A 15,124-nucleotide genomic window follows, 5' to 3' on the forward strand; every position below is an offset into this window, starting at 1 on the left:
ACCAAAGAAAAGGTACAAGGACTGCCTAAAGAAATCTCTTGGTGCCTGCCACATTGACCACCGCCAGTGGGCTGATAACGCCTCAAACCGTGCATCTTGGCGCCTCACAGTTTGGCGGGCAGCAACCTCCTTTGAAGAAGACCGCAGAGCCCACCTCACTGACAAAAGGCACAGGAGGAAAAACCCAACACCCAACCCCAACCAACCAATTTTCCCTTGCAACTGCTGCAATCGTGTCTGCCTGTCCCGCATCGGACTTGTCAGCCACAAACGAGCCTGCAGCTGACGTGGACTTTTTACCCCCTCCATAAATCTTCGTCCGCGAAGCCAAGCCAAAGAAGAAAGAAGAAGAACTGCATATGCACTTACTTCACACGTAACATACTGTATATAATGAGAGCATGACATTATTATGTGACTGATTTTCATGATTTATTTACACATTACATATCATCTGTTATTAAATGCATTTTTCTGTAAATGCATTTTTGTGGATATTTGTAAGTATGGGGGTCAACATAAAATGTCATGCCTTTCATTTTAAAAAGCCTGTCTACATTCACACTGCCTTCATCCACATATGCAAAGAATGGCTATTTTGGCAAAGCACTGAAGAGTTATTGACATGTGTGAAACTGTATCCCAGGAGGAGACAGTGTCTTAAAGACAACATGAGGCTGAAAGAAATGATGTACAGCTTTCGGTTCCAAATGATGTGCATGAATCACTTCATAATTCGTCCTACAAGTTGTTTGAGAACTTGATGACTCCAATGGATGCAAATCCACTTTATTGAAGGATAAATTAATGTTGTGACATTGGACAGCTGAATGTGAAATCCTGATGTTCCTGCCCAAAGTACTTCTTCTCTAGAAGCGATAGGATACCAGTATCTCATCAAGGGGGTCAGCACTGAAGTACATGAGACATCTTGAAATTACTGTTTGTTGCTTGATAACCTTGCCAGAAAAGGATAGGGTTTGCTCACTCCAGTGTAAGTTAGTTTTAACAGCACAATACATTTAATTCCTACCAGGCAACAGCATTGGCACTGAAAATTAACATGAATAAGCATGGAGTCCTCATTCCTTCAAATTTTAATGATGACCGTTTAATTGCACACTTTTTTTTTCATTCCCCTTCCTCTTTCTCTCTAATTGCATCCTTTTCTTCCCTCTTTTCAATTTCTAAACATGGGATTCCCGATTCAGTTTTACTGCTCTTGTCATTCTAGGTTCAACAGTCAAACGATTCTTCAAATCTGATTGTTTAAAGAAAACCCCAGTTACACACCAGAGATTTGTATAGTTGCAACATGACCTCTTGACTCCTGAACTCAATCCCTTGACTTATGAAGCCCACCATCCCTTAGGCCTCCTTACCTATCCTATCAACCCGTGCGGCATTCACATGGGTCCCAGATGCCCTGGAGGAGGTACCAGATTAGCCAGTACCAGGAGGCATCAGTCTCAATAAGCTCCAGTGTCAATCCCTCAGAATACCCATGGATAAATGTGAATAGAATGGTAACTTTCTGCAAAAAGAATTCCAGCACTCCACACTAGAATGGGATTCAGGGAAGTTGTGCTCAGAATTTCCTGAATACTGCTGTATTATTTTTATGTCTCAGGAGATTACATCAGTCAAAGACCATTTAAATCCTTAAATTTGTTCATCCAGGAGCACTTTATGGATTTCTCTGCTGCATTCTTTATTCTTAAAACAATATATTCTTTTGTTTCAACCTTCCTATTGGAATACCACTTCAGAGGTGTAAATCAGACTGTTCAGGGCTGCATAATGTGTGTTATATCATCCAATTTCCACAAAAAATGAAGTGTGATTGAATATCGTGACAGTACAAGTTGCTCAAAATCCATGATTTTTTTGGCTGAGCTGACATGGTGATGCATGAAAGTTGCTAGATATGCATATTGGCATCAAATGGCATGCGACTGGGCCAGGTACCTGGATGTTGGTTGCTGGGTACCTGGCCTAAGTAGGTTTCCTTAAAGGAAGGTACGGCACCCAGCTCTCCACTGGGCCCCTGCCTCCACTCCTTCCCTATTTAAATACAAAAAGACAGAAATAGTCTGAGTGACTGTGCAAAACCTTCGCCAATGGAGAATGTGAGGTTGTACATTTGAGGTGGATCAATAAGGCAAAGGAATATATAAGGATGAGGGGATATCATGTGTTGTGGATGATCAGAAGGACCTTAGAGAATATGTTCACAGATCTGAAAGGAGACAGATCAATAAGGTGGTTAAAATGATCTTTTCCTTACTAATTGAGTCATAACGTCTAAGAGTTTGAAGATCACGCTAGTCTGGTCCATAACACATATTAGACCCAGCCTGACTACTGTGTGCACCTCTTGTCACCAAAAATGGGATTGCACTGAAGACCCATGCAGTGGAGATTCCATGTCAGGATGTAAAATTGTTACCACGAGGGAAGATTAAACACCTAAGGGTTATTTCCTTTGCAACAGAGGTGACTAAGGGGACATGTTCTGAGATGGGTAAAAAAGATGAAGGTGCCGAGATAGAATTCATAAGAAGTACTCATTTTCTTTGTCAAAAGTGTCAAAGCCCAGTGATGTAGATTTAAAACCATTCATAAAGGAGTCAGTACATAAAGTACCCTTGGAGAACCATGATGTGCGAGAGACCTCGTGGTGGCAAACGGGTTAGTTCAGGCAGCACATTTTTGTTTGAAACAAATATGATAGATTGAATGTTGTTCTTCTGTGGCATAGATTTTCTGTGATTCAATGGTCATTTAGTGTGGAGATGAGAAAACCAACTGAGAATATTGTCTGACTGGCGAGCAGTGAGGAACTCTGAAAGAGCAAAGGGATTTGGGTAATGTTAGGTCTGCTTTGTTCATGAATGAGTGAGACAAACACCAGGCTGAGTCGAAATCAGGGTTCTTTGTTCTTTATTACCGGATTGTAACACTTGCGACTAACCATGTTAGTCGGAGAATGCATTCTGCCGTTATCAGCAAAATGGTGATTTTTTATACCCTTGGACATGTGCTTAGAACATCATCATATCATTACTTGTCCAATGACTAAAACTGTTGCTATCCTTTCCCTGCTAGCTTCCTGCCTCTCAATCCATCAATGTCTCTCTTATCTTGTAAGTACAAGGATGCATTCACATCTTGTTACAGCCCTGCACATTCCCATCTCATGATGTTTTACCTAACAGGAGTACAAGGACACCTCCCCTTCTTGTTACAGCCCTGTACAGGGTAACTCCTTACACATTCCCATCTCATGATGTTTTACCTTACAGTAACCAAAATCTAATCTCACAAGCAAATGAAATGTTGACCTTTATCTCAAGGGCAAAAGCTCAAAATCGTTGCACTGATGTTGTTTGGGATCCATTGTCAAATGGTTGGCATTGGGGATGTCAGGATATATAAACTGGCATTAGAGGGGTAAAATGTCGACAAACCAGAATTTCCATTTCCGCTCAAAGGATTAAAATTTGTATGAAAATGATAAGTCTTCTCCTGAGATTGAAAAGTTGTGTTCAGTGATCCACAAACCTTGGTACATAATTTGATTCCTGATATTTCAGGAGAGAGGTGGGAGCTGAAGATATGGGTGTGGAGAGTTGCACGATTGGTAGAGGGAGGTCAAAAACCTTTCTAATGGAGGAGTTGGGTTCCCGCTGCTTCCGAGTTTGAATCAACATCTCCATTCTTCCATTCATTGTGGATTCCTGAGCCCTGTGAAACCTATGACTGAGGTTTCCTACCTCCTTGGAGCAGGACTGGCAATGGGACAACATTCGTGATCATAAAGTGATGGTTGAGGAAGGCTTTGTCTATTTTATCACTGCGGTGCTCTGTTCTCCAGAATCAGACACCCACAAAGGTAAAGACTGTACAACAGGCTTTAATCCACAAAGACTTCCACAGAGCCAGGCTGGCTGTGGCTGCAGCAACTCTGAGTGAGGCCTCGGGAGGCCGGCGCAGGCTTATATCCCGGAGGGCAATTGACAACCCGACCGGGTGGAGCTTGATCCTTTCGGGTCGACTGATTGGCAGCCGGACAGGTGTGGTCCTGTCCCCTTACACTCCTACAGGTACAGAGGTTGCCCCCTGCAGTAGGCCAGCGGTACACTCCTGCAGGTACAGAGGTTGCCCCCTGCAGTCGGCCAGTGGTACACTCCTGCAGGTACAGAGGTTGCCCCCTTCAGTAGGCCAGCAGTACACTCCTGCAGGTACAGAGGTTGCCCCCTTCAGTCGGCCAGCGGTACACTCCTGCAGGTACAGAGGTTGCCCCCTGCAGTAGGCCAGCGGTGTACCACCACAATAACATTTAAACTCCCTGCCAACTATGCCACTTACCATAGCTATGATGACCCGGTCATCAAATAGCTTTTCCTCAGAAGTTGGGGTGACTCCCACTGACTCCACAGTGCTTTCTGCTGACTCTGCTCCCAATAATTAGTTTCAGTGGTTTGTATGAAGTGGATATTTATGTCTTTGACAAATGTGGAGATTTTAACCCCGTTTTACAATGTGTACATCACAGAGACCCATTTTTAATCCTTTGAGGGAATCTGAGGAATTGTAATACACAACTCATGGTAAAAATATTATGGTTAAAAGTGGAGACCATTAAATAGCAGGTCTCGCAGCATCCATAGGAGGTAAAGATATATAACCGATGTTTCGTGCCTGAGCCTCTCCTCACATTCCTGTGACACCTCCAGTATTTCTGCATTTTTACCAAATATTATGAAGCACAATGAATCATAATTTATCATGGCTGGAACATCTCAACTCCAAACATACACTTTGATATTAGCAAAATATTTACAAGAAAGAGACGTATGCGTAAAAATACCCTCTATTTCTAAAACAATGGGTTTTGACCTTTCTGCTTTTGACATTCACGAGAGAGGCCTCATTCAAGTTCCAGAGAGCAACTCAAGTTAACATTGTTTGCTTCGTAATCTTCTCAATCACATGTTTGCCTTAGAATGGTGTTGATATGGGGATTCTTGGAAAGAGCGGAATGAGAAAAGCTTTTTAAGTTAAGAAACAGATTAATAAACTTGAAGGTCCAGACAGTTTCAGCACCACTCAGTTAATTATATTAGGCTTTATTAGCCCCAAGGGCTACAGGCTTCACAGTGGATCAGTGAAATGCATCATTATAATATTTTTATTACCTGCCAATTAAGTTCTAAAGACCAAAGTTTTGAAAAAGATTGCAGAGCTAATGAGTAAAGATATACTAGCCCCTTGTACCTCACAGGCACAAATTTGGAGGTTATCTCTTTGCACTACCTCAAGGTGAGTTCCAAGCGATTCCTATAAGAATGATTTCCCAGGGACAGGCATTCTTTGAAATAAAATTGCCCCAAAAATTTAAACAGTTCAAGTTAATTAGTAACGGCATTACTCGCCAGCTATGGCAGGGCTTGCAGGCCATTGCATCCTACAAGGCAGAGCCTTGCATCATAAAGGACTGTGATGCATCTCTTAGTGATAAGCTGAACACCTTTTATGCTTACTTCGAAATGAGAATCCCTGGAGAAGCTGGTGACTCTGTGATATCTGTCTCTGAGGCCATCAGAACTACCTTCAAGAGGTGTAAGGTGTCGGGCCTTGATGGCCTACCTAGTCGGGTACTGAAAATCTGTGCCAATCAACAAGCTGCAGTGCTCATGGGCACTTTCAACCTTTCACTGCTGCAGTTGGGAGTTGCCACTTGCTTCAAAAGGGCATCAATCGTCTCGGTACCCAAGAAGAGCAGAGTGGGCTGCCTTAATGACTATCGCCCAGTAGCACCAACATTTACTGTGATTAAATGCTTTGAGAGGTTGGTCATGGCCAGAATTAACGTGTACCTAAGTAAAGATCTAGAGCCACTGCAATTCATTTATGGCCAAAACTGTTCCACAGCAGATGCAATCTCATTAGTTCTCCACTCAACCCTGGATCTTCTGGACAACAACATCATGTACATCCAGCAGCTTTTCATCAACTACAGCTCAGCTTTCAACACCATCATCCCCTCAGTGCTGGTCAGCAAGGTTCAAAACCTGGACCTCTGCAACTGGATCCTTGCCTTCCACATCAGAAGACCACAATGAGTACGGATCGGTAGCAACTTCAATGATGTGTGCTTAGCCCATTCTTTATGCCCATGACTATGTGGGTAGGCACAATTCAAATGCCACCTACAAATTTGCCATGGTCATCGGCAGAATCACAAATGGCAATGAGGAAACATACAGGAGGGAAATGGATCAGCTCGTTCAGTGATGCATCAACAACCTTGCAATCCTCGTTAACGAAACCAAGGAGCTGATTGTGAACTTCAGGAAAGGGAAATCAGGAGGAGACGAACCAGTCCTCATTGAGGCGTCAGCAGTGGAAGGGTTAAGAGCTTCAAGTTCCTAAGTGTCAACATGTCGGTGCAATCGTGAAGAAAGCTTGCCAATGGCTATACTTTGTGAGGAGTTTGAGGTGATTTGAAATGTCACCAAAAACTCTTGCAGATTTCCACAGGTGAACAGTGGAGAGCATTCTGTCTGGTTGCATCAGTCTGGTCATCATCGTTTGTCCAACATCGTCAGTGAAGACCTCGACACCATTAGTTACTTTAAGATTGGATGCAGTATGTCCAAAGATGACTGGTCAAACCAATTCAGGCACGGAATGTCCTGGCACATGTTGGGCAGACATGTATAGGCACTGTAGTTGTGGCGCTGGTGGCTCTGGAGTTGCGCATCTCACGCTTATGCGGTGCTTCAGCAGTGTGCCTCGCTTCATAAGCTTGACAGCCCGTGTGGATAAAGCCGTGCCAGGTAGGGCAGTTTTGTGCTAGCATTTCCCAGGTGGTTGTGACTATGTCAAGGGACTTCAGCGAAGCCTTTAGGGTAACATTTCTTCTGCCCTCCACGAGAGCGTCTGCCAGCAGAGTGTTCCCCAAAAAAGGAGCTACTTGGTATGCGCTCGTCGGGCATATGGGTGACATATCCTGCCCACAGGGTCGGTGCTCTCATCAGCAGTGTGTGGTGGACTGATGGTAGATTTACTCTTGAGAGAACTTCAGTCTGGTACTTTGTCTTGACTGATGCTTGAAGATGAGTCATGTGAAAATGGTTGAGCTGTCTTGCTTGCCTTTGATACACAGTCCACGTTTCACAGGTATACAGGATGGTAGTGAGTACCACGACTCTGTGGACCTTCAGTTTTGTTAGCCAGAATGATTCCTTGATGTTCCCATACTGTGGAATGCAGCTTTCCAAAAGCAGAGGTTTCCTTTGCTATACTACAGTTAACTTCTGTATCAATAGTCAATGCTTGAGCGAGGGTGCTGCCAAGGTAAGTGAACTGGTCCACTGCCTGTAGTTAATGGATCCACTGCCTGTAGTTTCTGCCCTTTGATTTTGGGTTCTGTGCAGGGAGCATGAGGAGCAGGCTGGTGTATGACTTTTTAATGTTGATGGCAAGTCCAAAATTAACACAAGCCGTGGAGGATTTGTCCACACTGACTTGTATCTCTGGCTCTGAGCCAGCATGCAGGGCGCAGTCATCGGCAAAGAGGCAGTCTCTCACAACAGCCTCCTTCACTTTGGTTATAGCTTGAAGTCTCCTCAGGTTGAAGAGCTTCCCATCCCCTCTGCACTTGAGGCTGATTGACTCCAGCGTCACGGAGCACCCAGCTGATCAAGGACAGCTTTATCCCCTCTGCCATCAGATTTCTGAGAGGATAGTTAAGCGCAGACATTACCACAGTTTCTCTTATTTTTCACTCATTTATTTATTTTTAAATGTAATTTTGTAGCAATATTGTTATAACTTTGTGACATAGTCATGACTCTAAATTCTGCTTCTGAAGATCCAATAGGACTTTGCAGAAAAATAGGTCTTCTTCACTAATTTCCCCAGCATTGTCCCACATTTTCTCCCATCAAGAAGCTTCATGGTTGGTCAGTTATTCGGTTGCTGTGTTGGAGTGATGTTACACTCCAAATTTGCTGCCATGTTTGTCTACCCACCTGCCACTCCAAATGAAGTCATGTTTTATTCTGGGTGTCTGTTCCCTCACTGTGACTTTCTCAGTGAATGTCTTTATACAGTGAGAGTGTTGAATTGTACCAGCACACTCACAATAATTGAAAAAGATTCATTTTATGTTTATATGTCTCATTGCATAATGCCTTAAGCAATTAACTCAAGGCGAGGAAACATTTACTCAAGGGATGCACTCCTCAGGTGAAACATTTTTATATTTAAGGCGTAAGTAAAAAAAAAACCAAGAATTTCCTGGCGCGCAATTGTTTATTCAATCATAGAAACTTCTGCACAAGAATTATTGATCCACCTGGGGGAGAAATGCCATTTTGATGGGATTATTTTGGCAGTTTATTTCTTGTCAGCAACATGTGTGACACAATTATTATGATGTTTAAGTTTCCAAATCAAGTTACTGACATATCAGCAATTGTGGAATGTTCATTCCCTTGACATAAGTGGAGTGTTCCATCTCCTTAAGGCCATGTGCTGATTAATGTATGAGGAAAATGTGCAAAGGAAAATCGGCCCAAGCCAATGCAATGGAAATACTGTACTGTGACTATGTAAGAGTGAACTTACTCAGTTTACTAAGAAGGTATTGACTAGCTCTTGTGGTTTGTCCAGAAGGGAATAATCTAGCTTTTGCAGTACAGGAATGCAAAATTATCTTAAGGAGACTGAAGGCTATTCAGTAATTCGTCCATGCTTCTAAATTTCAGTTTGTCAAGACAATGTATCAGTTTTGATTCCACGGCCACCTTTCACCATGAAACCAACAATATTCAAACTTGAGTGAATAGAGAGAACCCAGATAGACTCAAAGGGTCCGCGGATCCACAGATGCTGCCTGACCCACTGAGTCCCCCAGCTTCTCCTTTCAAATTTCCCGCAGTTTTGTGCCAGCATTCATAAATGTCCTGTTTTCCTCCCTTTTGCCAGCGGAGGAGAATAATTGTTACTTTTGATATCCGGAAAGTAGCCAAATCCAAAATTTATTGGAATATCGGGCTCAATGGCAAAATAAACAATATTTGTAGGGGGTCTTCCAAACTATGACTTGAACACACTACAGATCCGACTGAATTGATGCTTTCCTTCCAATTGGAGAAGAAGAGCAAGCTTACTAGTTCGTGACGTTAAACAGATGCACGTGCGTTCACATCTGGGACTGTCACCTCATGTATATGAGATTAGGTGCCCAGAGACAGGAATCTGTTTAACTCCTCATTATCTTCTCAAAAGCTCGATGAACGTTTGAGTTTTCTGGTTGGCAATTGGAAATCAAGAATTTATTTCCTTTTGGCTCCTTCTTTCATGCCTATCTTGGGAATTGGAATTCGAAGCAGATATCTTAACTAAGAAGTACCAATTCCTTGCTAGCCAATTAGAAAGTGACGTTTTATCAATCCTTTGTCAAAAATCTAAAATGAAGGCAAATGCTTTATTACAGTGTTGAAGCTGGGAACTGAGTTGATTAAGTCATAAGGCTAGGCAATGCTTTAATTGGCATGAGAATTAAATTGCATCATAAAACACAGAGGGTCATTTAATATTTCCATTAATAGATGAGGGCAATTTATTGATAAATTCCTTTATGCCGCTGCTATATCTAGTGTGATTGCCCATTTGGTTCAATATATCAACTAATATTTAATTCTCCGAAGAGTTCAATTAATTTCTAGATCTTAACATTGAAACTTGCATTAATTCAAGAAAGAAATTGCATGACAGTGAATCATGTCAGGGATTTGGGGCTGCCATAATTTTGTCATGGTGTGCCATGAAAGCTTGTAAGTGTCAGCAGGTGTTGAATTATAACATTTAATTCTCAGAGCTTCCAGCCTTATGGCATATGGTACTTTGAAGTACCAGTAAGCCCTGTCCAGATTGGAGGGGCACTTACAGTTTCTTAAATTGGCTGAACAGTGTTTCCACCCAAATGGAGGAAGATCCTTTCCATTAATTAACACATGAGATGTGGGTGTTGGCAGCAATTCCTAATTGCCCTTTAGAACTTGAGTTGTCGCAGTTTACTCACAGAGCAAGCAATTTAAGGCTGTTGATCCCGTGATCTGATAAGAATCGTAACCTTAAAAAAATCACATTCTCACAGTGTAGATCACAAATACCATTAAGAATGAAGCTAAATAAACCAGCTCAGTTCCTCCAGTACTTTGGTGTTTCTACGACAGTCACAGTGGCTGCAGCCTAATGTGTTTCTCTTGAGCACAATTGCCTGCCTGCTAACAGTTCCAGATGTATTGTGGAAAGATTGATGATTTTGCTGGAATAGCATGTAATTTAGAGCAGAATTTGTTAGTGTTGACATTTCCTAAGAAGTACTGCCTTTCTTGATCAGGGTGATGGAGCTTCGGGTCTGTGAAATGAGAATCCCTATTGAATCTCCTTCCCTATTAGCTGCCTTTTCATTGCTCCCTGCTGTTCATGACCAGATGTGGCAGAACAGCTGGATGTGGACCTGATGCATTGTTTGTGGGGTTGGCTTGTGCTGAAAGAACTTAGTAAGCTCGAATTATAGATCATAAAATTATGCAGCCCTTGCTTCCAGGCTGTGTGACTTTATGACTCCATGAGGAAGGCGGAGCACCCAGACGAAACCCAACACAGCCACAGGGAGAACATGCAAAATCCACTCACACAGGCACCGTCTCCACTTGGTGCACACTGTGTCGCCCCATTGTTGGTGCAGTTCATAGCTGATGCACACCATCACATGAAGCTTATGAAAGGAAGAAATATTTGTTGGTGGAGGCATTGTTGAGAGATGATGATGACTGGCACTAATCAAATGGTTTCACCCTGGATGGGATAAGCTTTCTTGAGTGCTGGTGGAGCCCCACTCATCCAGGCAAGGGAGAGCATGCCATCACATTCCCTGACAGTCCCATGGCCATATTTTGGAGCCTTTGTCGTAATCGGTGCCCCTCGCCTCCTATTCAAGCTGCAGGATGAAATCTGGGATGACATAGGTTAAATGAGGAAACCAAGATGGATCATGATATTTAGCTTCTCTTTGAAGCTGCCTGCAAATGCTCCAGCCTTCTCTTTCCTCCGAAGGAACAGGTTGCCATTGTTGAGGATGGAATTGCTGTTGGATCCAACTTCTCTACCAGTTGATTAGGATAAATGAAGTCCAGTGACACCATTGACAGAATAGCTTGGAACAAGGACTGTTCCACAAATCTAAAAACAGGACCATGACCAGCCCTTTGGTCTATAGAGAATGGGAAGAATTGAAAGAGAAGTTATTGAGGGTAAGGGCAAATTTTGCCAAGTGGATGCATTTGTCCGAGAGTTGTCAAAAAAGAAAGAGACAGCCCTAAACTCTTTCTGGGATGGGGGTGGGGGGAGGGGTTAGAGGTGTATAGAGACTGGAGTCCTTTGTCTCCTAAATTGGACACCAGGTAAAATTGGGTCAACGATACAGATAGATATCCAGCTTCTCAAAATTCCAATTCAGAGTGGAATAAACAAAAGTGAGTTTGCCTCTACAGAGTGCTGGAGATTCCAAGGACTTCTGATAATAATTTGGGGGCAACTAGTAGCCACCACTGGGAAGTAGATATCAGACACAGTTAGCAGCACAAAGCTGTGATTGATGCCATTTCCAAAAAATAAATTCCATGAAGGTCTCAAAGAAGATAGCACTGCCTTGCACTGACACACCTCAGAAATTTCTTAATTTTATTCCCAGTAACACATTCATTTCTAGTGCATTATTAACAACAAACTTTGCAAAAATAATTTTTTTCAACTAAAGACTTGAATGGGCAGAAAATAAGTGGCATTGAAGATTCAACCCCAGTGCAAGCCATGGACATAGGGAAGAACTTAATCATACTGTACACAGTGGGTTGTCTTTGCATTGTCCCAATCAGGTTAGATCTGAAATTAGGTTTAACTTAATTCTTGGTGAGTATCATCCAATGCCTTGAAAAAGTCACCTAGTTTAACATGAAGGTAATAAAGTGGAGCAAAACAGGAAGCCCAGTTAAGAGACTGCCGGAAGCAGGGAAAGATGCTGATGTGTGAGGAGGTGCTTTGGCACAGTTCAAGCTGACTGTTGGGATCAGGACAGAGGAGTTTGCCTGTCGCCCAGCTGTGGAGCACCTTAACTGGAAGGCTTGCAAGTAATTCTAAACTACCAGGAAAAACACTACCTGGCAAGATTTTAAAAACTCTACTGTCTCCAATCATTTATTATCAGACAATTTTGTAAATTCTGTGAAAACCCAATTCAGTAGCAGAATTAAATCTTCCCTTCAGCATTTTTTTAATGTCTTCTGAACTGTCTCCTGTCATTCTACAAATTTTGTGTACGAAAACTGCAACCTCAGTTGGACTTTTCCCCAGCATATTTGCATATGTACAGGTACACGATCCTTTATCCGGACATCTAAAATCTGGAAAGCTCCAAACTCCAGTAAGTGGGGAGAGAGGAGGCCGGGGAGCCGGCGCTTGGGGGAGGCGGCCGAGGGACCGGCACTTGGGGGAGGCAGCCGGGCGGCGGGACCAGCACTTGGGGGAGGCGGCTGAGGGACCGGCGCTTAGGAGAGACGGTCGGGCTGCCGAGGGACCAGCGGTTGGGGGAGACGGCCGGGCGACTGGAAGAGGGTGGGGGTGGATACAGCAGCACAATTTGGGTGGGCTATCCAAAATATGGAAAAATCCGAAATTCGGAACACACGGGTTCCGGATAAAGGATCGTGTACCTGTACTGAATGTTATGCTGAGCTTAAAATGGGACGCAACTCAGAGGAAGTTTGTTCCATTCTGTTTCTGAACATTCTGCAGTGATTGTTCATAGAAACATTTCAGGGAACTCTCCAACGCTGCACACCTTCTGCACCACACAATACACCTGGAACTATTAGCAAGCATTCAATTGCATTCAGTGTTTTCACTTCGTATTCAATGAAATATTTGTGAATTGCACTGATAGAATGTTAATTTTTTAGATATGATGCTCATCAGATTACTATCAAGGAGAACCTTCCCCACCTTCCCTATTGCCCTTTATTTACTGCTCCTATTAAAATTTACATGGCTGCACATTGTGCTCCTTCAAGACAGGAAGCAAAAAGTGTTGATTTTTTTTCCACAGGCCCACACGAGATAGCGATGATGAGGAGGATGATGAGAAGAAAGGGAGAGGGTGCACCCTTCAGTACCAACGTGCCACGGTGAGGGTTCTCACACAGTTCGTAGCAGAAACCTTGGACCCAGGTGGTCAGTTGGCCTACATGTTAGGGAATGACTGGCAGGCTGATATCACAGATCTGATAACCGACTTTCTGAAAATGGATAACCCACGAGTCGCAAGACTTGAGGGCGGGAGAGTCCTCAGCGGGCAGGAACTTGGAATGGCCACGATTCAGGTACGTACTAACTGGAGCAGACGGCTGAGTGTGGCGCTGAGGCTGGCTGCCCCCTGCCATTTGTTTCTTCTAATTCACTGTCAGTTTATTATCAGGAAAGTTCAGGCTGTCTCTGAACATGCAGAAATATATTCAAAACATTTCACTTTGTGTTTGACTGGCTTCGAAGAAGTTTTATTCTTTTAAAAAGTAACAACATTCAGAGAATAATAATTAGGTAATCATTGATTGATAAAGCAATTTGGTTACCGTAACTTTGTAAAAGTTTTATTTGTAAGTGCAATTTATTTCATATGCATTAAATATAAATTTGTTTGACAGAAAGGCTCTACAATATTCCATCCTATACACTTTGGAGTACAAGCTGCTAAATGAATGCAATGGATGCAATGTTTGTATAATCTTAGTGATATTATCTCCACCAGATTCTTGTACTTCTGCTTCTACATAAATTGTGTGATAAATTGATCCAGAGGGCTTTTAGAGGCCCACTTTATTTTGTGTCCTGTTATCATTAATGCCCTTCAGTGGATGAGTTCGCAAACAAAAATGCCTTTTGACACAGAGCAGCACACATTTTAACTGAGTTATTGCACATAGCTGGGCCCCAGCTATGTCTGCCTTTTTGTTGGCTATTTGGAGCAATCCATGCTACAAGCCTACACTGGCAGGGCCCCTCAATGCTTCCTCATTGACCACTGTCTTATGACTTCATCTACTTTGCAGCTGACTTCCACCTCGACTTCAAGTTCACTTGGTCCATCTCTAACAACTCTTCTCCCTTTCCTCGATCTGTCTCCATCTCAGGAGACAAACTCTCGACAGATATCTTTTATAAACCCACCAACTCCCACAGCGACCTCAACTACACCTGTTCCCACCCTGTCCCCTGTAAGGATCCATTCCATTCTCTCAATTCCTCCGTCTCCGTTGCATTTGAACCCAGGATGAGGCCTTCCATGCCGGATCATCAGAGATGCCCTCCTTCTTCAAACAACATGACTTTCCCTCTACCACCATCAACTTAGCACTCACCTGCATATCCTCCATTACCCACGCATCTCCCCTGACCCCTCCACACCCACACATAACAAGGACAGGATTTCCCATGTTCTCATCTACCACCCCACCAGCCTCTGCATCCAACACATCCAACACATCCTTCTCCGCCACTTACACCATCTACGATGTGATCCCACCACTAGACACATTTTCCCCTCTCCTCCCCTTTTCACCTTCTGCAGGGGCTGCTCCCTCCATGGTTCCATTGTCCATTCCTCCCTCCCCATCATTCATCCCCTTGGGACCTAACCTTGTGACCGCAGGAGATGGTCCACTTGCGCCCACACCTCCTCCCTCAGCACCATTCGGGGCCCTAAAGAGTCTTTCCAATTGAAGCAACTTTTCACTTGTGAATCTGCAGGGGGCCATCTACAGGATTTGGTGATCCCACTGAGGTCTCCGCTACATCATAGACTGGATGCAGACTGGGAGATCATTTTGTGGAGCACCTCGGCTCTGTCTGCCGCAATAGTGTAGATCTCCCAGTGACCCACCCATTTCAATTCTGCATCCCATTTCCTTGCTGAAATGTCTGTTCATGGTGTCATGCACTGCCAGACTGAGACTGCCTGTAAATTGGAGGAACATCACCTCATCTTCCA

General features: G+C 43.4%; 1 protein-coding gene across 3 annotated transcripts in view; it reads left to right on the top strand.

The window, feature by feature from the left end:
• Positions 1–15,124, top strand: part of LOC138761309 (transmembrane protein 132C) — a 988,143-nt gene that overhangs the window by 801,783 nt on the left and 171,236 nt on the right. For all 3 annotated transcript variants that reach the window (XM_069933208.1, XM_069933210.1, XM_069933209.1), the window contains exon 6: positions 13,187–13,460. In XM_069933208.1, the coding sequence (XP_069789309.1) occupies positions 13,187–13,460 (274 nt within the window). The remainder of the gene's footprint in view (positions 1–13,186; positions 13,461–15,124) is intronic.

The sequence above is a fragment of the Narcine bancroftii genome, chromosome 4 (assembly GCF_036971445.1).
Source record: "Narcine bancroftii isolate sNarBan1 chromosome 4, sNarBan1.hap1, whole genome shotgun sequence".
NCBI lineage: Eukaryota > Metazoa > Chordata > Chondrichthyes > Torpediniformes > Narcinidae > Narcine > Narcine bancroftii.